Source organism: Rhagoletis zephyria, unplaced genomic scaffold, assembly GCF_001687245.7.
Source record: "Rhagoletis zephyria isolate East Lansing unplaced genomic scaffold, Rhagoletis_zephyria_1.1 Rzeph_scaffold_00042, whole genome shotgun sequence".
Classification (NCBI taxonomy): domain Eukaryota; kingdom Metazoa; phylum Arthropoda; class Insecta; order Diptera; family Tephritidae; genus Rhagoletis; species Rhagoletis zephyria.
In genome coordinates, this window is record NW_016157126.1 from 450,090 (window position 1) to 477,365 (window position 27,276).

Consider the following 27,276-nt stretch of genomic DNA (forward strand, 5'->3'; position numbering starts at 1 on the left):
GCTCTCTGATCCTTAGCTTTGCCATTATTTCTCTGCTTATATTCTTTAATGTGCCCCATACTTTTTTATCATTCAACATGTGTTCAACGATATTTTCCGTACTCAGGCCATCTTGAGTCAAAGTATTTAATTTCTCTCTTTCTGATGAAAACGAAGGACACTCGAAAAGTACATGTTCAGCGGTTTCCGGGACATTTTCACATGTATTACATGCCGTCGAGTCATCGTGACCATAATAGTGCAGGTACTGTCGAAAGCAACCCATGGCCACTAAGCAATTGAGTCATATAAAAATCAACTTCGCCATGCGATCTGTATAGCCAAGCTTCGATGCTCGAATGAGTCGGAAAGTCCAGCGCCCAGAGGAAGACGAGGCCCAGCGTTGCTACCATAGTGATGGGCTTATTTGGCGCTCGGCCGCGATCTCGGATTTTGAGAGGGCTCTGCCTTTTGTTCGGGCCGTCATATAGGTACGCCGGATTTCGTTAGCCAACAAATCGGCAGGCATAATACCAGCTATGACGCAGGCTGCATCATGCGAAACTGTCCGGAAAGCGCTGCAAACGCGCAGGGCACTAAGACGGAAAACAGAGTTTACAAGCTTAGCATAGGACTTTTGCTGCAGTGCATGACCCCAGACGGGGCCGCGTACATTATAACTGATTCAGTAACTTTTGTTAGCAGTTTTCTGCAGTTTTGACCTGGACCGCCTACATTTGCCATCAGTCTAGCTAACGCGCTTTGAACTTTTGCCGCTTTTGTACTTACCATTTCAATGTGAACTTTGTAAGATAACCTTGCATCAATCATTACGCCTAGATACCTCACTGCTGGTAATGTATCAAAGACATACCCGTTTATATTCAAGATTGCGGTCTCTTTTTCTTTCTACTTGTTATGAGTACACCTTCTGTTTTCTCGATTGCTAAGTTCAGCTCCCTCGCTGTAAGCCAGTCGATGACTATTTTGTAAGCATTTGTTGTGGCCATTTGCACCCTATTTATGTCTTTAGCCACAACCACCAAAGCGATGTCATCGGCATAGCCAATTATTTTAACTCCTTTTGGAATGGGTAGACGCAATACGCCATCGTAGGCTATGATCCACAAAAGTGGGCCAAGGACGGAACCTTGGGGAACTCCTCTGGAGACTCTATAGCTTACTTTGCCTCTTTCCGTGTTGTAGGACAAAACTCTATTAGGTAGATAACTGTTAATTATATTAATTAAATACTGTGGTGTATGAATAATTTGAAACGTATTTATAACGTGCGACCAGCTCAAAGAGTTAAAAGCATTTTTTACATCTAGGGTGACTACAGCACAATATTCCTTGGACCCATTTTTCCAACGCTTACCCTTAATAGATTCTTCAGCAATGTCGGTAACGCTGCGTATAGCATCGACAGTTGACCTACCCTTTCGAAACCCGAATTGAGTGTCTGACAGACATTCTTTGGTATCGATATGCTGTCACAAGCGATTGCAAACGATGCGTTCGAGTAACTTACCTAAGGAATCAATCATACATAGGGGCCTATAAGAACTAGGTTCACCTTGTGGTTTATTGGGCTTTGGAAGTAAGACTAATCTTTGCTTCTTCCATTTATTCGGGAATACTCCGAGAGTCGTCAACTGCAGTTTTAATAGCAATGTTGGGAATACCATCAGGACCTGGAGATTTATTGTTCTTTAGCCGTTTGGCCGCGCATTTGATTTCATCAGGCTCAAGTGGCGGATAGTAAACATTTGTATGTGTTCCACTTGGTACCNTTCCTCTTTCTAAGCGGCGGCGTTGCTCTCTGATCCTTAGCTTTGCCATTATTTCTCTGCTTATATTCTTTAATGTGCCCCATACTTTTTTATCATTCAACATGTGTTCAACGATATTTTCCGTACTCAGGCCATCTTGAGTCAAAGTATTTAATTTCTCTCTTTCTGATGAAAACGAAGGANACTACAAAGTCAACGCGAAAGTTCTATGTGGACCAGCCTTAATTATCAATTGGTAGTTTGTATTATCCTATATACATACATATGTATNGTAGGACAAAACTCTATTAGGTAGATAACTGTTAATTATATTAATTAAATACTGTGGTGTATGAATAATTTGAAACGTATTTATAACGTGCGACCAGCTCAAAGAGTTAAAAGCATTTTTTACATCTAGGGTGACTACAGCACAATATTCCTTGGACCCATTTTTCCAACGCTTACCCTTAATAGATTCTTCAGCAATGTCGGTAACGCTGCGTATAGCATCGACAGTTGACCTACCCTTTCGAAACCCGAATTGAGTGTCTGACAGACATTCTTTGGTATCGATATGCTGTCACAAGCGATTGCAAACGATGCGTTCGAGTAACTTACCTAAGGAATCAATCATACATAGGGGCCTATAAGAACTAGGTTCACCTTGTGGTTTATTGGGCTTTGGAAGTAAGACTAATCTTTGCTTCTTCCATTTATTCGGGAATACTCCGAGAGTCGTCAACTGCAGTTTTAATAGCAATGTTGGGAATACCATCAGGACCTGGAGATTTATTGTTCTTTAGCCGTTTGGCCGCGCATTTGATTTCATCAGGCTCAAGTGGCGGATAGTAAACATTTGTATGTGTTCCACTTGGTACCGGCCCTGGGCTAGTTTCCGCTTTCGGGAACAGTGTTTCTACTATTTTTTTAAGTAGTACCGGGCAAGTAGGTGTCCGCATTTGGCTACTGTTGAATTTTTTCATAACGACTTTGTAGGCACCGCCCCACGGGTATTCATCAATTTCGTTACACAAGTCTTTAAAACACGCTTTCTTGCTATTTTTAATTGCAATCTTTAACCGTCNTTTATGAAATGAAAGACAAAATAATGATTTTTATAAATATTATATTCTCATTTATACATATGTAACATAGTTACTTAGTCAAATTACTTAGTAATTACTTGTATGTAAGAATACAAAGACAAATTATTTATCAGAAGCATTGCAAGCTCTCAAAAAAGCAAAATCGCTACACCNATGCCGTCGAGTCATCGTGACCATAATAGTGCAGGTACTGTCGAAAGCAACNCCCTGATACCATCCAGTACTAGTTTAAACATATTTGGGTCGAACGATTCTTTATACCATCCTTTACCATACTTTTTGAAACATCTGCTAGAAGGGTTTCTTACATCACAGATTTCAATTAAAATCGCTAAATGATCACGCTGGGTATAAATGTCACTAATCTTCCAAGTGGTTTTTGGTGCCAGTGATTGAGTGCAAAATGCAATGTGNAGTGGCCAAAGTAGTCTCTGCCAAGCTTCATTGTAGAACGCATACTTTTAACTTGCGTTCTGTCAAACCAACGCCAACTACAAAGTCAACGCGAAAGTTCTATGTGGACCAGCCTTAATTATCAATTGGTAGTTTGTATTATCCTATATACATACATATGTATGGGGGCTAAACCATGAATATTCATTTGAAAATGCTGATGTCCTACTCATATATGAAATGAAAGACAAAATAATGATTTTTGTAAATATTATATTCTCATTTATACATATGTAACATAGTTACTTAGTCAAATTACTTAGTAATTACTTGTATGTAAGAATACAAAGACAAATTATTTATCAGAAGCATTGCAAGCTCTCAAAAAAGCAAAATCGCTACACCGAAAAAAGTATTTGAAAAACCGCATAAATTCAAATCCGCATAAAAAAGAACCGCATAAAAAGAGACCTAAGTATATAAGTTGAAATTTTATAAGAAATTATTGAACATTAAAAACATTATACCTACATAGATATGTATGCACATATGTGCCTACGTAGTAGATAAAACTGGTCAAAATTGCACGAATCTATTCTTCTGTGCATGAGAATACATACATAANAATGAGTCGGAAAGTCCAGCGCCCAGAGGAAGACGAGGCCCAGCGTTGCTACCATAGTGATGGGCTTATTTGGCGCTCGGCCGCGATCTCGGATTTTGAGAGGGCTCTGNATTATACCTACATAGATATGTATGCACATATGTGCCTACGTAGTAGATAAAACTGGTCAAAATTGCACGAATCTATTCTTCTGTGCATGAGAATACATACATAAATATATACATACTAGCTGTACCCTGCCACGCTTTGCTGTGGCATATTCCTATTACACAGATGATAAATGATTAACGAAACAAAGCATATAAGTTCGATTTTGTAATATATAAGTACTTGTGTGCACACAATATTTGTCGTTTTGCCATTCTTTGCATAGATATCAAGGATATCTGGTTTGCCGACACGGGAACATGCAACATCTGAGAAGCAATCCGCATCTAAATCTAAACCACACTTTTCCAAAGGTTGACCTTGGGCATTATTGATTGCGATTCCGAATGCCAATCGCATTGGGAATTGCAATCTTTTAAATTGAAAGTGCGTATCGGTCGGAATCATGGGAATTCTTCACCTTTGCCACAATGTAGTCTATTTCAGGCAAGCATTTATCTCGCCCGCTAGTGTTAATCGAGAAATTACAGGCAATGTTTGCATTGAATCTCCTGAGAGCAACATCAATGCATTCCCGTGGTTAAACGTTTCCATGCAAATCTCGCGACAATCGATCAAAAACCTCAAGCAATTTTTTGTGGGCAATTGTACACTTATCCCAAACAATGAGTCTAAATTTTCGTAACACTTTTTCCATACAGGATCTTCTGGAAATATAGCACGTATGATTGCCGAATTAGCAATTCTTTCACCTAATAACAATGTCGCAGAAATTCCAGGCGGAGCCCAAGCTAAGGTTATGTAATTTTTTGAACGAACCGTCCCCGAATCAATCTGATAAGGAATGTTTTCCTAGTTCCTCCAGGCGTATCCAAGAATAAGGTCCCCAGATATCATTTTCTTCTTCTTATTTGACGCTGGAACCGCCTAAGCTATTAGGCCGACCTCGACAAAGAACGTCAGTCGTTTATCTCTGTGGTAACTGACGCCAATAGGAAATGCCACGTGAAGCCAAATCCTTCTCCAGTTGGTCTCTCCATTGCAATGGGGGCCAACTCTTTGTCTGGTACGACCAGCGGATTACGAGATGAATACTTTCAGACCTGGAACGTCGGTTCCCATTCGAATGGCATGTCCAAGCCAACGGTGCCGCTGTATTTTCATTCGCTGCACTATGTCTATATCGTTGTAAAGCTCATACAACTCATCGTTCCATCGTCTGCGATACTCCCCGTCCCCAAGGCGGAGAGACCTGTAAATCTTTCGTAAGATCTTTCTTTCGAATACTCCATTGTCATTGTCTAAGCTTCTGCGCCATAAACCCGCTCAGGAATGATGAGTGACTTATAGAGTGTGGTTTTTGTACGTCAAGAGAGAACTTTACTCCCGAATTGCCTACTCAGTCCAAAGTTGCACTTTTTGGCTAGAGTAGTTCTGAGTTGGATTTATATGCTGACATTATTATCGGTGTTAATGCTGGTTCCCAAGTAAACGAAACTCTTAACTTTCTCGAAATTACAACTGGCAACAGTGACGTGGGTGCCAAGGTGCGAATGCCCTGACTGTTTATTTGATGTTGTTATCGTTCGTTATCCAACTTGGAAAAGGCAGAACAGACTTCGAGGTTTTTGTTACCGATGATGTCGATGTCATCGGCACACGCCAGAAATTACACGCAGCTCTTATTATGTTAACACTTGCATCAGGCGATCGTAAATGCCCTTCTGAATTCGCTTTAATTTGGGAATGTTTGTTATAACAGGAGTTCGCAATAGTAATAATAATAATAATCATAATAATATTATCTATTGTTATTCAAAATTTCTTTACTCGCAATATACTTAGCAGGCTTTGGCGACCGAACGAAATTTACTTGTTTTATAATGTAAAGGAATGGTGGCAACAATTTTAAGTTTTCATTATTTAATTTCATGGGATATTTTTATGTTTTCGTTACGCTTTATATAATTTTTTCATTTATATAAGCAGCTCTTTATTACTTTTTTTCATTGCGTTATTTGTATACCAAATCTGCATTGATAATATGATCACTTCGTTTGATAAGATATTGTAAATTCTCTCTTATTTTAAACTGTCTGGAGGGGCCAGGAAGCCGGGTGTTAGCTATGCTAGCGCCACTAAGCGCATTAGACTGCCAGTTCTGCCGAAGGCTTTCCCTGAGAGTACACTCACTCGTGAGGATCAGGGAAAGATTGAGGACGCCATTGTGGAGGAGATGGGTAAGGGTTGGAGGTCAATACTCCAATTCGACGGCATCCTCTTTCGTCCAGGCCTTATACTGGTCGACTGTTTGGATGCAGAATCAGCCGAATGGTTGCGCGAAATTGTCCCAAAACTGCCTGACTGTGATGGTGCGGAACTGACTACGTGCGATGGGGACAACATACCCAGGGTGCACGTAATCACTACGTACCTACCAAAAGCTGCAGGAGTGGACACGCAGAAACTGCTGAACCTCATTATAGCACAAAATGAGGGAATGCATACCGACCTATGGAAGGTTTATAGGAGCAATGATGAGAAGACGGGCAAACTGCTAACGATCGGGATTGACGACCGGTCGTTGGACGCTATCAAAAAGAAAAACTGCATCCTACGATACAGGTTTGGTAGTGTTCCAGTGCATGTTGCCANGGAATGGTGGCAACAATTTTAAGTTTTCATTATTTAATTTCATGGGATATTTTTATGTTTTCGTTACGCTTTATATAATTTTTTCATTTATATAAGCAGCTCTTTATTACTTTTTTTCATTGCGTTATTTGTATACCAAATCTGCATTGATAATATGATCACTTCGTTTGATAAGATATTGTAAATTCTCTCTTATTTTAAACTGTCTGGNGATGAGAAGACGGGCAAACTGCTAACGATCGGGATTGACGACCGGTCGTTGGACGCTATCAAAAAGAAAAACTGCATCCTACGATACAGGTTTGGTAGTGTTCCAGTGCATGTTGCCAAGGGCAGGGAACCGAAGGCGAAGATAGTCAAGCCAGGTACTCCACCGGGTGGTTCGGAATTACCGAAGGAGGTGGCTGAGATGGTAGCCGTGGAAGCAGCTAGGAACGCGGTAGTAGAGGAAGTCAGTCTTTTACCTCATGAGATGGAGGGTATAGACGACTTCGACCTCGGGCTACTGACCATTTGTGCTGATGACGACTCGGAGAGAGCCACCTTGTCAGAGTTTGACGAAACTCTGACAACGGACGAAGACGATGAACGCCAATAACTGCGACGATGACCAGCACTAAGGTTGCACAAATAAATCTACACCATGCGAGGGCCGCGTCTGCGGTTATCGCTAGGGCAACCCTCAGGTCTACACTGGGAATAGTGCTGGTACAAGAACCCTGGGTCGTCAGGGGCCAAATAAGAGGTTTGGCGGTAGAAAACAGGCAGGTAATTTGGGATACTCGGTGTACGAATCTTAGGGCGTGCTTGTTAATAACTAATAGCTTGAAACATATATGTCTTTCAGATTTCCTGTCGAGGGTTCTAGTAGCGGTCCAAGTCCCAGACAACATCGACGAGACCATCTGGGACATCGTAGCTGCATCGGGCTACTTCCCAGGAGATGACACGCACGGCCTACCAGAGCTNCCGAGTGGCATACTTATTTTTTTATTCTTGGAAGATAAGTACCCTTTTTTTTGGGTGTAAGTGCTACCCCTGATACTCGGGTGTGATGCAAATGCGCATAGCGAGGCATGGGGGAGCAGTGACACCAACCAAAGGGGTGAGTACCTTCTTGAATTTATCCTTAGAAATAAATTAGAAATCTTTAATGTTGGGAACATACCAACATTTGTGACCCGCGCAAGGGAAAAGGTCCTTGATATTACCATAGGGAATACTCAAACGAAAACGCTAGTGAAAGAGTGGAGAGTATCCAATGAACCCTCCATGTCAGATCATAGAATAATAAGGTTTGACATTGAAGCAACCCCTCCTATACATAGAGTTTTAAGAAATCCCAGGAAGACAGACTGGGAGAAGTTCAAAGACAACCTGAGGTTGAATGTAGCACAACCTGGGCTAGGTCGGAAGATCAGGAACGAAAAAGAACTAGAATTCGTNGCGCATAGCGAGGCATGGGGGAGCAGTGACACCAACCAAAGGGGTGAGTACCTTCTTGAATTTATCCTTAGAAATAAATTAGAAATCTTTAATGTTGGGAACATACCAACATTTGTGACCCGCGCAAGGGAAAAGGTCCTTGATATTACCATAGGGAATACTCAAACGAAAACGCTAGTGAAAGAGTGGAGAGTATCCAATGAACCCTCCATGTCAGATCATAGAATAATAAGGTTTGACATTGAAGCAACCCCTCCTATACATAGAGTTTTAAGAAATCCCAGGAAGACAGACTGGGAGAAGTTCAAAGACAACCTGAGGTTGAATGTAGCACAATCTGGGCTAGGTCAGAAGATCAGGAGCGAAAAAGAACTAGAATTCGCTACAAAGCGCTTCAATGAACTACTCATTGACGCATATGAAGACAGTTGTCCTATAAGTAAGGTACGTTCCTCCAGGGATGTACCCTGGTGGAACAACTTAAGTAAACTCATAACCAAAGTCCGGAAACTGTTCAATCGAGCAAAACGAACCGGGGAGTGGTCAGAATACAGAAACACCTTAACTCTGTACAACAAAGAAATAAGGGAATCTAAGCGTTTAAGCTTTAGGAACTTCTGTGAAAGCATAGAAGATACTACGGAGGCAACAAGACTCTATAGACTCTATATAAGGTAATGGCAAAAACGAACTGTATTTCGTCCGCAAATCTACGGAAGAGTGATGGGAGTTTCACTGGGAGCGAGGAGGAGAAGATCAAACTTCTCATAGATACTCACTTCCCAGGATCTACATCTTATTCCGAAACAGATCGGACTGAGCAGTGCAGTAAAATAAGCAGAGGAAACTGGTTAGTGGCTAAGGAAATATGCTCCGAGCCCCGGCTCAGGTGGGCGGTAAATACCTTCAAACCACTGAAGTCACCGGGAGCGGATGGAATTTTCCCTGGCATGCTACAGCAGGGCTTAGAATGCGTGATTGGACCGCTATTAAAAATAATTAGAAGCAGCATAGCATTGGGTTATATACCAGATGCGTGGAGAAGAGCGAAGGTTGTTTTCATCCCGAAGGTTGGAAAGAAGGACCCACTTCATCCAAAATCCTTCAGGCCGATCTGCCTGACCTCATTTGTACTAAAAGCTTTAGAAAAGGTAGTAGATAACTATGTAAGGACTACGGTCTTATTGAACTATCCACTGAATTCGCGCCAGCATGCATATTTGGCGGGCCGCTCTACTGAAACCGCCCTATACGCGCTGACATGCGCACTTCAAGATAGCTTAGAAAATAAGGAGACTGCTATATGCGCTTTTCTGGACATCGAGGGGGCGTTTGACAACACCTCACATGCTGCAATAAACAGTGCTTTGATTAGCAGGGGGGTAAACAATACCCTCGTAGCCTGGATTAATTGCATGCTCCGCACCAGAAGGGTAGAAATACAAACCTGTACGAATAATACAGTTGTTGCCGGAACAACAAGGGGCTGTCCACAGGGTGGAGTGTTATCTCCACTATTATGGAATATAGTCGTCGACGGACTGCTCCAAGAGCTAACAGATACTGGACTAACCTGCCAGGGGTACGCCGACGACATTGTAATATTATGCAGGGGGAAATTCGAAAACACCCTGTGTGATAGAATCCAGCTAGGGCTGAACGTAACCAAAAAATGGTGTGCCAAAGTGGGGCTGAATGTAAATCCAGCAAAAACCACTATAGTACCATTCTCAAGGAAATACAAACTTGATAGTCTAAAAGCGATAAGGCTAGATGGAACCAACATCATGTACCAAAAAGAGGTTAAATTCCTAGGAGTAATACTAGACCAAAAACTACTCTGGAACGCACACGTAGAAGAAACTGCGAAGAAAGCTGTAAGATCATTTATGACGTGTAGGTCCATGGCAGGTAAGAGTTGGGGCTGCACACCAAAGATACTGAGATGGATCTACACGACAATAGTACGACCCATGGTAACCTATGGAGCCATCGTTTGGGCCGATAGAACTTCAAAACTTGGAGCAATCAAAGTGCTCTCCAAGATACAAAGGCTGGCATGCGTATGCATAACGGGAGCCATGAGAACCTGTCCAACCGCATCCTTGGAGGTTCTTTTAGATCTTACCCCTCTTCATATTTACATACAGACTCAGGCGAAAAGAGCTTTACTACGGATGACTGGTACCAATATCGGGGCAGCAGGGTGTCTTGGTCGTGGGAGGTTAGATATTCTTACGAAAAAAGTTCCCTGAAATTGCAATACCGAGGGATACTATGCATCCGAGGCTCAGCTTTACAAAGAGGTTTAAGACTGAACTGAGTAATAAGAAGAGCTGGGCAGGCATATCCGAGACATATCGGATAAACCAAAACATGATTACCTGGTACACTGATGGCTCATTGATCGACAAGGGTAGGGGTAGTTGACCGAGGATAAGATACTCGGAACCCATGGGGAAACATATGTCTATTTTCCAGGCTGAAACATACGCCATAGAAAGATGCGCGGACTTTATTATCAAGCGAAACTACCGGAATCAGAACATCGCGATCTTGACTGACATCCGAGCGGCTATCAAGGCCCTCAGATCTCACCAGGTAATATCTCAACTGGTGATGGAGTGCCTCGACAAGCTGAATACTCTTGGTCTGACCAATCGGGTTTGGGTTCTCTGGATTCCGGGACATATTGGTATTAAAGGAAACGAGATTGCCGATAAACTAGCGAAGAAAGGTGCATCAACCCCTTTCACCGGTCCAAAACCTTTCTGCGGCCTGGAAAAGGGGCACTCTCTAAACTAGTTCGGCTAAAGGAAGAAGCTCAGAGGAATCACTACTGGGATAATCTACCAGGTCTAGAGCAGTCCAAAGCACTTTTAGGAACATATAACCTAAAACGCTTCAAGGAATGTATGAGCTTATCAAAGAATAACTTAAGAATTGTTACAGGAATCCTGACAGGACACTGCAGGCTGAACTATCGCCTGACTAAATTGGGAGTTTACTCGCATGAGCGATGCAGATTTTGCAGGATGGAAAACGAGACTGCACAGCACATCTTAGAAGAATGTCCTGCACTGATGCATAAACGCAAAAGGCACCTGGGTGAACATCTGACAACCAAAGGCGAAGTGAAATCCGTAGACTTAGGTTCTATACTAAAGTTTCTCTCGGATACTGTATTAATAGACACACTATAATCCATGAAGGGGGTACAATAGATCTTAAGGTCGCAGTGCTCTATCCCAAACAATAATAATAATAATAAACTGTCTGGATTTGGATAAGAGAAAACATTAAAAAAAAATTCTCTGATAAAGCTTTCCCAATCACTTTCCGTTTCGAATCAGTTATGTAATAGTTCATTTAATTTCAATATTTTCAAAAATATTTCCAGCAGTTATCTTTCTTAAATCTCTTTTATTAAATATCTATATTGTAATATATATTCTTTTATCAATTAAATTGCGCTAAATTTTTTAACAGATGGCAACCCTCCTTCAAAATATTTTCGCCTGTGAGCCTTCTTTAAACTCTTTAGTTTGATACCCACATTGCAATATTTCATTTACTTTATCAATTTGTCTGAGTTAAAATTTTCAAATAGGTGGCAACCCTCGTCAAAAATATTTCCAGCAGTTATCTTTCTTAAACCTCTTTATTTGATACCCATATTGTAATTAATTATTTATTTTATCAATATAATTAGGTTTAATAATTTTCAAATAGGTGTCAGCCCTCCAATTTTTTGCGATATCATTGGTTCTGATTTTATACCGAACAATAAAAAAAAAATATTCAAATCGGTTCAGCCGTTCTCGAGTTTTGACGACCGTGACATACAAACACAACATTTTTATTAATATAGATATGTGTATATACATATGTATAAAATTCTTAGTTGCTGCAATTTTTATTCCATACATTTTTGCCGACCAAACAACGCATTTGCCTGTCTAATCTGCTTGCCTCATTTGCCTCGCTCGTTTACTCGCCTCGCTCGTCTGCTGCCGCAAATGAGTACCTCGCTCGCAACGACGCCCTCGCGAGGGCATTGCTAATGAGGCCCTCGTTTGCTTGCCGCTCTACTCTTGCGCTCGTTTGCTTACTAGCTCGCTGGCTGCTCAGCGCGGGCGCTCGTACTTAACGAGTGCTCGTTTGCAAACAGCCTCGCTTGTTGCTCGTGAGTTGTTCTAGCTCAGAGCAAACTAACGAGCGAGCGAGGGGCTAAAATGAGGCAAATCCGAACCCTGGTTGTTTGCTACAAACCCAGGGTTGCATATCTCATACTTAAATAGCCAATATTGGCCATTTAGGTTCAGATTAAATGAAATGATCTGAGAATGAATAGTGAAAGTTAATCAACAATCTCTATTTAAGTAGGCCATCTGAAATTAAGCCTAAGTCTTTTGACCACTTCGGTATGTTAATTATAGACAATTATTTATTTTGCACGGCTGTGCAGCATTATCCACATAGCCTTAACAGTATTCAGAAGAAACACATCGTACACAGGGCTGCCAACTTGGCTCAAACCGTGCCATTTTTGGCCGTATTTTACTTAAAATGACACTTAATTTTTCAATTTGGCACTTTTGAAAAATAATATTTCTTTTTGTCAACTAAAATTTTCCAATTTCTATAGTGTATACAACTGGTTTATCTTACTTTGCATTGGACTTTTGTTTTAGGAATGTGTTTGTAATTTTAATGCTAAATGAGAAGAACTGAAAAGAATTACAGCTTTTTTGGCACTTTTATTTTTCTATTTAGCACATTTTGGCACTGTTTTATCCTCAATATGGCACTTCATAGCTAAGTATAGTTGGCAACCCTGATCGTACCAACTGAAATTTTTTCGCCTGCGCGATAGTAGAAGTACCTATGTATGTACACTTTTAAGATGCATGCATATGAATTATGCGTGGCTTTTATTGTATCTCTGTACAAATTTCCATAACTCCCTGTGTGAGGAAACCAAATAATGTAATTCTTAACAGAAGTGCTTAAAACTTAACAGTTTGGCAATTTAAACACTTACTACGTTTATACGCACAGAATAATCGACTTAATTGAAAGCGCATTGACACCGTACATATTTCGTTCTAGTGTTTATACGGCTTTATATCGGCATCAAAGTAACCGTCTTCAAAAGCAAACAAAATCAGGTGTTTTCATTTGACATTTTATAAGTTAACATAATGGAAAGTGATAAAAATCTAGTTTTATTCGGCATTATCAAATTGTGGCAAAGGAAAAGAACGATTGTTATTAATCAGCTTTTAAATGCGATTATTTGGAATTTGAGCGGAACAGCTGATCTCCAATTCGCTTTGAGTGAGAGCGGTGTTTATACACTCTTTCTAACTGTCTGGAGAAATAAACTACCGATTTGAAATGGAGTGTGAGCCAAACCACTTCGCTCTTTCACAGCGAATTGAAATTCAGTTTATACATGTTTAGAATCGCGGCGAAATGAATTAAAGCGACTTATGCATGCGTATAAACGTAGTAACCAGCGTTGCCGCTTTGGTAATTTTTTACCAAAACTGGTAATTTTTTTCTTTTTAGGAGGAGTATGGTAATTTGGTAATTTTTTTAACGTAAGTCTTTTCTTTAAAGTTTTTAATACTAACTTATTACATATAAAAATTTATAACTTTGAACCTTCTGACAATTGCACAAAACAAAAAAATTTCCTTATGTACTTACATATGTATGTATCTACACCTTAAGAGATCCAAAAATTGAAAGGGCTCTTCAATGTAACAATTTGCCTTGACAACTCAGAACTTTTAGTATGAGTTTGCAATATAGCAGGAAATCACCCATTTTTCCCAATATGGCGGCTCGATCACAGCCCCTACAGTTCCACAAATCTGGATTTTGGATCATTTTTACCTGCCGGAACCAATGGTGAAAGAAAATAATTTCACGGGACTAATTAAAAGTTTGCGATTAAGTACGAATGTGACCCACTTATAAAGTAGTAAAAGTAAATTTTATCTACCGTTTAACGATACATTTGCTGGTTTCATGTTTTGGTTTTAAGTTATGTAAAATAAATTATGTAAAAGACTGTATGTTACAGCCCATTTCCACCAAACGCTTAACTACAGTTAAGAGTTTAGATATTTTCAACAAGAGGTGATCTGCAATGTTTATTTATTCGTTTTTGTTATTTTCCTTTCATATGCTTGTACCTAATATGAGCAACTACCTCCTTCGAGTTGTAATCTGTTTTTTTCCAATAGGCATAATCTGCAGTATAAATGAACTAATGTTTATAAATCTCTGAGCGATTTTTTTCTTTTATGTTTTAGGGCCGATTGTTCAATGTCTGATTAGTACAAATCGGAGGTAGAAGCTCCGGTTAAATACATTGAATCGATGGTGATATGAATTTTTTGAACGCGGCAGCGACATCATGCATTTTTATGAGTTTGTCATAAAAGAATGGGAAGAACTCATTTTTCGGTCGAAAAATATAAATAGATCCAAGCTGGCCACAATCCCAGACGTGGTGTATTATCTACATACGTCGAAAAATAATTTCCAATTTGTTTAGAATATTATGCTCATAAAAATTTGGTAATTTTTTTCTGAGTTTGGTAATTTTTTTTTAGAGGTTTGGTAAAAAATTAAAAATCTTTGTGGCAACACTACTAGTAACTGTTGAAGTTGATTTCCGGTATTTCTCTTACTAGCGCCTGCAACTATACTTCTTATTTATTACCGCCGGCAGCTTTAACAATTTTATAGTGGTTTTACGTTATTTGGCAAATTACGCTCTGTTAGCCATACATTTTACTATGTTTTGACCGCCTTTGTATCAAGACCCCTGGACCATATCGGGAATTAATTTATATTTTAAATTGCATTGTCATCGTGATTGGAACTATGCTGAAAATGTCAAGTCTCTACCTTGTCGGGATGTTAGTTTAAAATCGATTGGAAATTTCCGCGGGATGACCAAGTTAAATAAAAGCTTGTAAAAACATTTGAATTGCAAATTCTCTTTCCTTTGATATCATTTCGCTGGAGACGTAGTAATTTGTTGAACACAAAGCTAAGGTTCTAGGTAGTCCTGCATTTTGATTTATGGATATCTTTGCATGCGGTCAAGATATCAAGATGACTTCATTGTGTGTCCAAATTGTAAAGCGATCGGTTTGGTAGGCTACAGGATACATACATACAGACATCTAATTTAGGAAATTAGTTAGTCTTAATATACATACATATACATACGAACATATCAGTGCGTGACAAAGTTATAGTTGGGAGAATTTTCTAAAGCAGGGATCACACGATTGTTCTACAGTTTTTTTACATTTTCACTGATACAGAGTGGTGTTATTTAGAAAGTTGTTATTGAGATGAACTCATTCTCGATAAAAATTTCTAGACAAAACCACTCTGTGACTGCTAAAATGCACAAATCTGTACAAATGTGCAAATCGTGTGATCTCTGCTTAAAGAGAAATTTCCACCAAAACACGGTAAGAATCCGATTTTGATATTGTCTCTTGTCATAGAGAATTAGGCCAGGGATTCTTTATATTATTAACATATAACAGCCGGTAAAAATATAGTAATTTTAAAATTCTACGTTTCGATCCGCAGAAGTTTTTATAACAAATTAAAATAAGGACTGGTAGTAAAAATCAAATCATAAACTTACCTTAAGATATTGTCATTTATATTGAATTCCCCAAGGATGTTAAGCATATTTATACAACATGTACTGGCATCCAGAACATTTTATATACAAATATAGCATCAAAATTTATTTATTAAATTGTATTCTTATTCATTTAACGCATTTCTAAAATATAACATATTACAACTTTTGCTTCTATGCGATGCATACGCGTATGTAAAATACGATCAGAAACTTTTTGGCGATCGTAGAAATAAAATTTATAAATGGAGCTTCTGAGGATTGCTGCAAAAAAGTAATAAGTAAAAGTTGAAAGAAAAATTAAATGGACCCGAATTGAACTAATAAACAAACGAAAAAGAGCGTGGCGGTTGTGTCGCTGGATGTTCATTTTTAAACATGCGTTAGTAGCCTAGTTCGCGTCGCTATGTTAAATGGATAGTTAGATACGGAATTATAGTTATGCGACCCCGACAGGAACTTCCATTCCCTAGACTAGCCGCCATGGCGTTCCAAAGTTGTGCAGAGAAATAAGGGCTTACATCGTAGGGCATCGCAGTTAAGAGCTTTATATAGGGATAGAGCGAACCTGAAGCAGTTCCGTTTACTAATGGACCAGATTTGCGCTGGTTTTGAGCTACATATCTGAAATTGCTGCAGGGATTACACAATTGAATTTACTCATAAATATTTACATATTTCAATGTACATATGCTGCAGGTTTTTATGATATCGCTATGAAACAAACCTCAAACGCAAAATTTTCCACCATCTTATAATGCATACAAAAAGTACACATCGCAAATTGAATTCATATATTTATGTAGTAAATAACTGTTTTCAGATAACTAAATAAATTTTTCCATATGCCTCCTTATTATAAAAGTGCAAAGTTTACTTAGTTGAAGACAATACAAAATATTTATGCGTTTTAACTCCTCGTAACATTCGGATATTTTTTGTCTCATAACTGAAATTTTTAACTTTCTGTTACTTAAGCTACACTTGTAGATAAATCGTTTTAAACGAATACGGAGAAATTGAATTTCTATTTAAAGGAGCAAAAAATATTTATTTAACAATATATATATATATATATATATATATATATATATATATATAAATATATATATGTCAGCAAAAGCCTAAAAAGAAGAATGCAAAAGATTGAATATTAAAACCAAATAAATATACCATTCGCTCTATCTCCTCAAACAGAACATACATGCACGCAAATGTTGTGCCCCCCTATCTTAAGCCTGTTGTTGAGTTCAATATGTGCTTCCAAGAAATTGAATCCATTTAGACGAACTGCTGAAAATTTCATAATAGGTTGTGATATTTATGGCGCGTCCACGTAAACTCGATCACCAACATTCGTACGACCCTCAGCAGCAGTAACGGAGAAACCTAATATGCGTGCATCCAATTTCGTCATTTTATTTTTCCTAATTTTCTTTTGCTTTCCCTGTAAAACAAAATAGAAATACCACATAAAATACATTTATTACAAAATTTTAAAGATATCTCTAATATAATATGTTTCTTATGACGCATACGTATTACGCTTAAATTGTCTTAAATAGCAATTTATTGATTTAGCTATTTGTGTAGTGCTTTTATAGCATTGGGAGGAAGATGTATGGATTTTAATGAATTGGGTTTTTAGTTCTTTTTTCAATATCGCAGAATGAAAGGTTTGCGGTGGTTTTAAGTGGAGTTTTTAAAGCGTGTTTGACAGCTGAGTCAAGTTCGATATTTAGTATTTGCGCAAAGACGATAAGGAGTCCGTGCATACAGCGTGTTTGTAAGGCATATATTTGTTTGAATTTGTTATTTTCGACTATGCTGTAGGTTGCATTTCAGTTTATTTTACGACCATCCGTGAATATAAATTGTAAGTCATTGAAACTTTATTTATAGCGTAAAATGTGTTAACAAATTGCGGAGGCTGTCATCGTTTTTTTATGTGTGCTCAATTCTGTATTAATCATTGAGCTGGTAAGCATCCAGTGTGGATATTATACGGGTTTTTCATGTAAGTTATAGTTAAACTATTTCAAATTAGAGATGGGTCCCGAAATCTATCACTAAGAAAAATCCACATGTCTTTCAAATTAATTTTAGATAATAAAAAAAAACTTATGAAAGATCTGCCATCTTCCGGTTATTTTGTTTTGCTTTGGTGAACAAAACATAAAAATGTGAATATTTCAAACATACAACGTTTTTAAGGAAGATTTTCTAAATTTGCGGAGGTTGCGATTTTATCGGGAGTGTCCCACCCGCAAAATTTTTACACACCAACCCGATACCACCGCTCCTAGGAATTTTGAAATCAGTATCGTGGGTCCCGCGGTTCCCGATATACCACGCCCATCTCTGTTTCAAATTGCTGTGAAAACTTTACAATTCTATTTAAACACGATGGTGTTTTGTCTAGTATAGAGTGGGTTTGTTTGGAAAGTAGGATAGGTAGAGGCGGGTGGTCATTTAATATCAGTGATTTACTTAGTTTAGCTGTGACAAATTCTATATTAATACTTACAGCCATATTATTGACACTCCGAATATGTCGAAATAAGGCAGAGGAAGAATATTTACGGAATAGAGGAGAATTAGTCGGAATAAGTCTATTAATGACGCATTGAATAAAACGGAAGTACCAGGTTGACCGAGCTTTGCCCGGAGTGCTTATACTGCAAAATTTTGGTGGAAACCCTATTCCGAAATACGCTGGAATGAATGGTACATATCTTGATCGTATATGTACTATGTATATATAAAAAAAATTTGATTGAAATTATGAAGCGTAGCAATCCTGATTTCTGACCAAAGTTCCCAACAATACCTTTCATTTGATATCCATATTGCGATGTTTTAGATAAATTGTGTAGAATCGAAAATAAGTGGTAACCTAAGAGATAACATTTTGTATATAGGAAAATCATTGTTTAAGAACCTTCTCTTGGTACCCATGAATAGTAATAATTTACCTTTTTTTCTAAACAAAAAATTAAATAAATATGCGATTCAAAATAGGTGGCAACCTTATTAAAAATATTTTTGAATTAAAGATCTTTAAAATACGTACCATTTGATACCCAAATTCTAATCAATTTGTAACTAATCTCGAATAGGTGGCAACTTTATACGAGTCTTCTCGGAAATAACTCCTATTCAGATAACCTTAGAATCCAAAACATTATCTGTGTACAAAATTTCATCAAAATCGTTAGAGCCGTTTCCGAGAACCCTATGGATATATATATACAAGAATTGCTCGTTTAATATAATAAGATAAGGCGTAATAAAAAAGTCAGAATAGTTATTCCGGGGAATAACTAATCGGTCTGAATCGGGCGAATAAGGCAGTTATTCCATGTTATTCATTAAAAATTGATTACTGAGTTTCACAATTGCTTTAACAATACCTACAGGTAATAAATAGAAACTGTGTTTTTAGTATGTAATTATTCTTTCTATCCATTTAAGGTGAAATAGAATTATTAAATGCAATGCTCTAATTTTAAAATTTATCCTTCTTGTGCTCTGTAGTCTACATCTGTAGCATTTTCGTGGACAATTTCTAATAAATAAATTAATTCCACAACCACCGTGTCCGAGTTTTTCAGTAGCTTCATGAAAATAAATTCTAAGCAGTTTTAGCTATGAAGCGTGGAGAAAAATTCTTTCCGATACCTTCAAAACCCTTCTTTTAAAAATGATTATCTCTTGGCCGGCAGCCTACAAATGTGGACAACATACCATAGCGTGCAACATTCAATTTATTCACGAAACTCGGGACCGAATATAGTAAAACTGCGTTTTCAGTTTTTCTCTCTGACGTCAGGATTTTATTTATTTCAAATTTTAAAAAATTCACTGCAATGTAGAATAACAATGTGGTTATCAAATAAAAGAGGAAACTGTTAAATTTAATGGGAATTAAATGCTTTCGAACACAGGGTCGAAAGGGTATTGAAATCGTCATTTTAACTTTATTAGTTTAGGATTAAAAAATTATTTAAAAGGACATTTTCAATACCTATTTGGTGATTGGCAACAAAGATGCGACACACATTTTCTCACTTAGACTTTCGGTAAATGCTGCTTGGTGAATAAAAGAAAACTTTTTTCACCTTAATTTTGTGTTTAACGATTTTTTTTTTTTAATAAATATATATATAAAAACATGTCCACACAAGCAAAACAGTGAGCGTAACCACGTTTTTTTTTTAATTGGCCTAAATTATATCTTAAAACATTGCTAATATGGAACATTCCAGCACCGATAGGCCTAGTCCAATATGGATGTAACAATGAGCTCTGTCTTTTTCAAATTTTTAAATTAATGAAATTCTAACAAATCTTTTCCAATTCATCTCAGACTAAGTCAAATCAAATGCATTTATCAAAATCATAAAAATACCACATTGTAGAGGAAGAAATCATCTACGTATTTGCAGAGGTAATTATTACGCTACGACTAATCCCATCGCGTAATCAATTGTTATCGTCTTCCTTTACGTTTGATCAAACGCTTGGATACTCGTACCTGGCGTATGAGTAACATTATTCTCGGCTTATATTTCATAAAAAAAAATCATTGAATTTACCAATCGATTACGTGAAAGTGATAAGCCGCGGTGCAATACTTCCCACCGCAATTATGTAGAGAATTTATTCCTCTACACTGTGGTATATTTATCTTTATTAATTTAATTAATTAATTAATGTATTTAATTTGAAGCAGGCAAAGTTCTTGACGTTGAATTGGACAATATTTGTTAGTTTTTCATGTATTTGAGAATTCAAAAAAAATAATAATTAAAAAATTTTATAATATTTTGACACTCCGAATGTCAAAACTCTTCGGAAAAACTATTGGAATAAATATTTATTCCTCTGCCGGAAAGTTATTCGTCGCTATGCCATAGTGAATAATTGACAAAAAGTTATTCCGCCGTCGCACAATGGGGTCCAGCGTGCTCAAAACTCAATGTTTTAAAAATTGTTTTTTTCTTTTTTGGAAAAATAAAAACGCAGGTTTATTTCCCATTAAACTCTACATTTGGTTTTCAGCTTTCTGTCGTTTTTCGGCGTTGCGTGTCCAAACTTAAAATATTTGACCAATATTTTTTTTTTTTAAACTGAGAAACTCAAATGTGTAGTTCAAATTGTTACTGTAAGAAAGCGGTATTATATTTCGTTATTTATTTTATTACTTAAAATAAAGTTTGTATTTTTTTGGAATTGTTTTAAAAAAATTATGTTTTAAAAAAATTATGTTCAATAAAAAAATTAATTAACTGTATTTTGCACGTGTAATTTTCAAAATATTTTTTTTTTAAATGCGCAAAGCGCTTTTAAATTGGTTAAGAATCCGAGTTCAAAACCAAAAGCACTTTGCACATTTTTAAATAAATTGGTTTTAAAAATTTCACTTAGATTTTAATTAAACACAAAAAGATATACTTCTGGTTAAGTTTGATTCTGTTTCATTTCGAACTTAAACTCAATGAATAAAGGACTTTCAAATCATTAGCGAGAAGCGGATTTAGTTCGAACAAGGATTTAAAAACTTAAGATACATCTTCAGTAGGAAAACGAGTCGCGCTGACAATTTACAAGACGTTTTTAATAGATTGTTAGTTTCATCAGATCATCTGATAACTTGCTCGCGCTTGTTGCTAGTGGTCACAAACCGGAGATCTTTCTTTGCTGAAGCAATGGAGCTACTTAGTAGAACTAGAAGCGAATAATATTAGTTTAACGAGGCGTGGATGGGATTTAGATTCCGACTGTGATGAATAAGTGTCAAAGTTTTCATTATATAGTGCTTATCATAACTATAATACACCCATATGTTGTAAAGTTTTGACGAGTTTTTTATTATTATTTAATTTTAATAATTTTTTTTATAAAAATATAGTTTATTCCTTAACAAAAACCAAATTAATCTAAGTTTAAAACTTCGTAAAAATATCGATGATTTTAATTAGATCTCTAAAAAAGAGTTCGTATTTTTGTAGCCCATTAAACTGTCAGTTTGAAGTAGCTAGGACATACCGTTGATTTTTGGCAAGTTTTTGGTGAAGGTATCGCTCATTTTCTCCATATGGGTGTTTCCTGCGTTACGTACGTTTCGTTTGGAGACACTTTTTTCATTATAAAAACTATAGTAGGCTCTGAATGAACACGAATTTTTTGTCATGACTATGGGCCGGTTACTCAATGTCTGGTTAACACTAATCTGCGGTTAAACATAGTTATCGACGTTACCGACTCCCTGTTGTATGCATGGAGCCGAACACGTCGATAAAGATGTTTACCCGCAGATTAGTGTTAACCAGACATTGAGTAACCGGCCCTAAGTCTAAGCTGACATAGCATAGTAGGGTTTGGAGGCGTCGATATGTACTATATCTATATACTGCTACTCACAAAATTGAGTATACGCTTTGTTTTTTGTTAATATTCGCAGTGTTTTACACGCTAAAGTTTTTTTATTTTTGTTTTGGTTTGAGATATGGCTTATATTTTAGGAAACCCCATTTAAATCCAAATATGAAGCTGTGTACGAAAATTATGAAAAATCTGCAAAGCAAACTTTTTAACTAGAATTTCTAATTTAAATTAATTTAAATAATTTAAATTGGATTTGCTAAAATATAAGCCAAATTAACAAATTGTTTTTGCAAATACTAAAAAAAAAACGTATACTCACTTTTATGAGTAACGGCCCTGCAGGGAAACCGCGGACTAGTGAATCAAATTTCTAGTTTCGTACTAGGTCTTTATCCCCAAAAAGGAACTAGACCGATAGGAACTAGATCCCCACCAGTCCAAAATCGGCGAAAAGTGGTACTTTTAAGAAACTAATTTTTTCAGTTTTTTTCACTACAAATCTATATCTAAAGTGACGAATTTAGAATTGGTTCGGAACTATAGAAAAAGGGATGCAGAACGAACTAGATCCTATTTGTCGAATTTAGAACTATTTCGGAACTGTCAAATAAGGGATGCAGCGGGGGGCTTGTTTACTTTACATAGATATGTGTTCGGCGGCTTTTTCGTTCAAATACGCTTCTATTCTGTGCTTCGCAGATGCTATTTCATAGTTTGGTAATACAAAACAAAGCTTTGTGTTAACATATTAACATCTTGGGGCCGTCTGGAATCTAACCAATAACAGCGAGCACCTCTGCAAAGTCAGCTACAGCAAGGTATGTAAACGTACATTTCTTACAATCATTCAAACAAATTTAATTTCAAATTGAAAAAAACGTTTCTTTGAAAATAATGTAAAATCGCACACGACAGGACTGAAAGATTGAAAAATCATGATACTTTTTTCTTTCGTCTGTCGATTTTAGAACTGGGTCGGAACTATAGAATTTAGGACTAGTTCGGAACTATCGAAAAATGTGTGCAGCGGGGGGCAATTGACACTTCCTAGGACATCGCCATGTTAAATTCGCCAGTTGCTTGCATGCAAAATAGATTTATCGCGAACAGTACTAGAAGCGCCCCAGTTCAGAACTAGAGATTTTCCCCACAGGGCGTACCTACATAGAACAAAATGAACAAAACTTATTTGAGCGTTCGGACGTTCCGATTTTCAATATACTAACAATGGATAATCCTATAGCTTTCCGAAAAAAATTTTATGCAACTGGCAAGAGTAACCAAAACTAGCTTTTGTATTAAAATTTTGACAAATTAAGTAAACGTTATGACTCTTTTTTTTTTACATGTCAATAATATTTTGCGTCCGAACGCTTGAAAAAAAGCATAATTTTAAATTTAACTTTAGACCGTTCCTAATACATTTTTACGTTGTTTTTGTTGTAAGGCTTACAGAGCATAAGCTGTACTAAATTTTTGTATAGATTTCCAGTTCTTTTTAATCGTGTGCTACAATTATGAAGGATTTCTGGAGGGTATGGTTTCTCCGAAAAAAAAGAAAAATTGAAAGTGTAGTTGGAAAGCCGCAAATATCTTGAAATTGTTTATTTATTTATTTATTTATTTTTTACAGTCTGTTAGACTTATATTGCAACAAAGATTTAACATTCTTATAATTCGATTTTAGATTTAAAATATAAATATTAAATATTAAATACAAAATACAAAATGCTCTACAGAAATTTTTAAATAACATTATTTCTTTATCACTGCAATTATTTTATGTCATTATACACGCATGCAATTTCCTGGAAGTTATGTAGACGGTTGGAAAGGCCGAGTTTCCAATCCGCGCTATTCTTTTTGGGTTACTCCATTTATTGATATCTCCTGGGTGGTCAGAAAGGCCGAGTTTCCGATCCACCCAGTCGCGCTTTCGTGACGGTTAACGGTTGGAAAGGCCTAGTTTCCAATCCGCTCGTTTATTGTTTATTATCTAAGGGTCTAGGTAGTCGGAAAGGCCGAGTTTCCGATCCGCCTAGTCTCGATATCTTGGTGGTTGGAAAGGCCTAGTTTCCAATCCACGCTATTGTTGATACATCACTATCTTGTAGGCTGCGTTCTACAATAGTCAAATAGCAGCCGCTTGAAAAGAGTGATAGTATCACAATTTTTTATAGCCTCTGGTAATTCATTGAAGCACTTTAAGCCTTTATAGAAAATATTTTTTTTGTCCACTTCTGTTCTATACTTCGGGAGTCTGAAGCTGTTATTCTCTCTCAACAAATATGTATGCGTCTCATTTATATATCGGAGATTATCGCTAAGATAATCCGGCAGGTTGCCCTTCTTAATATTGTACACAAATTTCATAGCGTGGTAAAAAACTTGTTGCTTCACGCTTAACCAATTCAAGGTTTCAAGCATACATCTTGTTGGTGTGTCATACGGTTTGTTGAGGATGAATCTCATCGCTCGGTTTTGCATTTTTTGCAGCTTATCTACATGGGAGTCCCCCGCTAGGAAGAAAATCGTGGGGCAGTATATAAAGTGCGGTTCTACTATTGACCTGTACACCAACGTTTTATATCTTCTTCCCAAGTACTTACACGATCTCTTTATAAGGCCAATTTTTTTAGCAATCTTGTTGACTGTATACTCAACGTGCTCATCAAACTTTAGTTTGTTGTCTATGTATATTCCTAGGTACTTGACAATTTTCACCTCTTCGATATTTTCATCTTTGATTTTTAATTCACGGCTTATGGAGTCAGCATTTGCCGCTCTGGAAAATACCATAAAGTTAGTCTTTTTCACATTCAGTTTGAGTTTATTTGAACACAGCCATTGATACAAAGAATTAAGATCTTCTTGCATTTTGACAATCGCATTTGGTAGTTCCGTATCACTGATCGTTAACAAGGCATCATCCGCAAAGAGTTTTTTTTTACAATGTTTGAGAGAACTTTTAATATCGTTTATATATATATTAAAGAGTAGGGGTGCCAAAACTGAGCCCTGTGGTAATCCGATGTCTACGGCTATCTTACTAGACCTCTTTGAATTAACTATTGTTTGTTGCCTACGATTACACAGAAAGCTTCTAAACCAGTCAAGCTCAGTGTTTTTTATACCAATGTATTTTAGTTTATCCAACATTCGGACCCTATCAACGGTTTCAAATGCTCTTTTAAGATCAATAAACACTGCCACTACATTAAGGTGTCTGTTCAGATCTTCTTTCCATTGAGAAAGCACCAGATTCAGCGCAGTCTCACAGGAATGTTTAGCTCTGAATCCAGATTGTTCTTTTATGAGTATTTTATTGGATTCCACATAGTACTGTAGCTGGTTTTTCACAACGGTTTCTAGCATTTTTTCCAAGCTAGGGAGAGTATTGATGGGCCTAAGCTCCTCAGCTTTAACCGTTTTTCTAACTTTCTTGACGGGCACTATTGATGAAATTTTCCATTCTTCCGGTACTGATCCTGTCTGGAGACTCTTATTTATAAGAAGGGCATAGAAATATCTTATATAATCAGCAGAGTCCTTAATAACACCTTCAGAAAGTAGGTTGTTTCCCCCAATTTTCCGCTTAAGTTTTTTGGCAATTTGAAGAATGTCTTCCGTTGAGACCTCTTCAAATTTTAGCGTACTTGTGGGAGCTCGTTGCTCGAAAAAATCATAGTTTACACACTCTATATTGGTATGTATTTCCAAAATGCTGTCCACGAAAAAATTATTTAGGTTTTCCGCAATTTCAAAGCTGTCTACGTAGTTGGTGTTATTTATTATCACTTCCCCAATATTTTCTTTGACCTCCGTGTTATTGACTACCTCCTTTAAGTATTTCCACATGAGTCGGCTGTCACCCTTATTTATTTCCACCTTATGCTCTAAGTATTTAATTTTTTTACACCTTACCATTTTCTTATATCTGCTTCTCACTAAATTATATTCACCCCAGTACCCTGACAACACTGCTTTCTCATGGGATTTAGATTTATACTTGTTCATCTCTGTCAATTGCCTATCATACCATTTGTTCCTCTGCCTAATGCGAGTTATTTTTGAGTAAGTCAACTGCCTCATGGCCCACATAATAAAGTGAGTAATATACTCCACCATACCGTCAGCATCGAAAAAAATTAAGTTTGAGAAATCGCACTGCCTTAGTAAACTTGTTAAGTTCTCAGGGTTATATCTCTCCCAGGATATTACTTCTGCCTCCTTAGCAAGTGGGTTAAGTTTATTGACATTTAGTCGAAACATTATTGTTTCGTGGTCAGATATTCTATGATCCTCGACCTTTTGGCATATAACTCGGTTATCATTGGAATACAACAAGTCAATACGTGTTTCCGAATGTTCCGTCGCCCTCGTATTAAAATTTATCAGCTGTTGCATGGCTTGTTGCAAGAAAACATCATTGAGTTTTCTGCTGTTCATGTTCATAAATTGTATGGACCAATTAGTCCAATATTTTGATGGATGAAAGACAAAATATGTATGTAGTTATCGATTGACATCTATAAACTTTGTCCAGGCAAAATTCTATTTTTTTGGTCTTGGTTGACACTTTTCAGGAAACACCCATATAAAAAAAATCGTCGAACATATATGGAAAAACGTAAGTCCTAGCTACTTCAAACTTGCACTTTAATGTACTACAATTAAATGGGTTACAAAACTGCATACTTAAAATGCCTTTAATAGTGCTTATCATAACCAGGGCCGAACAGTTTAAACTTTTGCTTGAAATTGCTTATTTCGCTTATTCGGGGTTTCCAAGCTTAATTTTAACGACCATGCTTATTTTGCTTAAATATTTCAATGTATGAAGCTAAGTAGAGACCTTTTAAGTAGAGGGTCAAGAAATACAATTCTAATATTTCCTGTGTGTGAATAGTAGTGTCCAAGGAGTTTTGACATCTGATATTTTACAGCCTGCTGACTCACTTTTTTCTTACGAAATGATGGAACAGGCATATATTTATGTTGAAAACAAGTATGCCTTGTACGCTTCACAAACAAACTTTAGCAAACCATAGTATAAAGCGTAGACAATTTCTTAAGAACTTCGTACTGCTTAAGAAAATTTGGATCAATAAA

The 27,276-nt window shown here is 37.0% G+C and overlaps 1 protein-coding gene across 1 annotated transcript in view; it reads right to left on the reverse strand.

The window, feature by feature from the left end:
• Positions 1–15,867: 15,867 nt before the first annotated feature.
• Positions 15,868–27,276, reverse strand: part of Gyf (GIGYF family protein Gyf) — a 262,645-nt gene continuing 251,236 nt past the window's right edge. Inside the window, exon 7 of the mRNA XM_017621818.1 lies at positions 15,868–17,221. Within this exon, the coding sequence (XP_017477307.1) occupies positions 17,096–17,221 (126 nt within the window). The 3' untranslated portion in view covers positions 15,868–17,095. The remainder of the gene's footprint in view (positions 17,222–27,276) is intronic.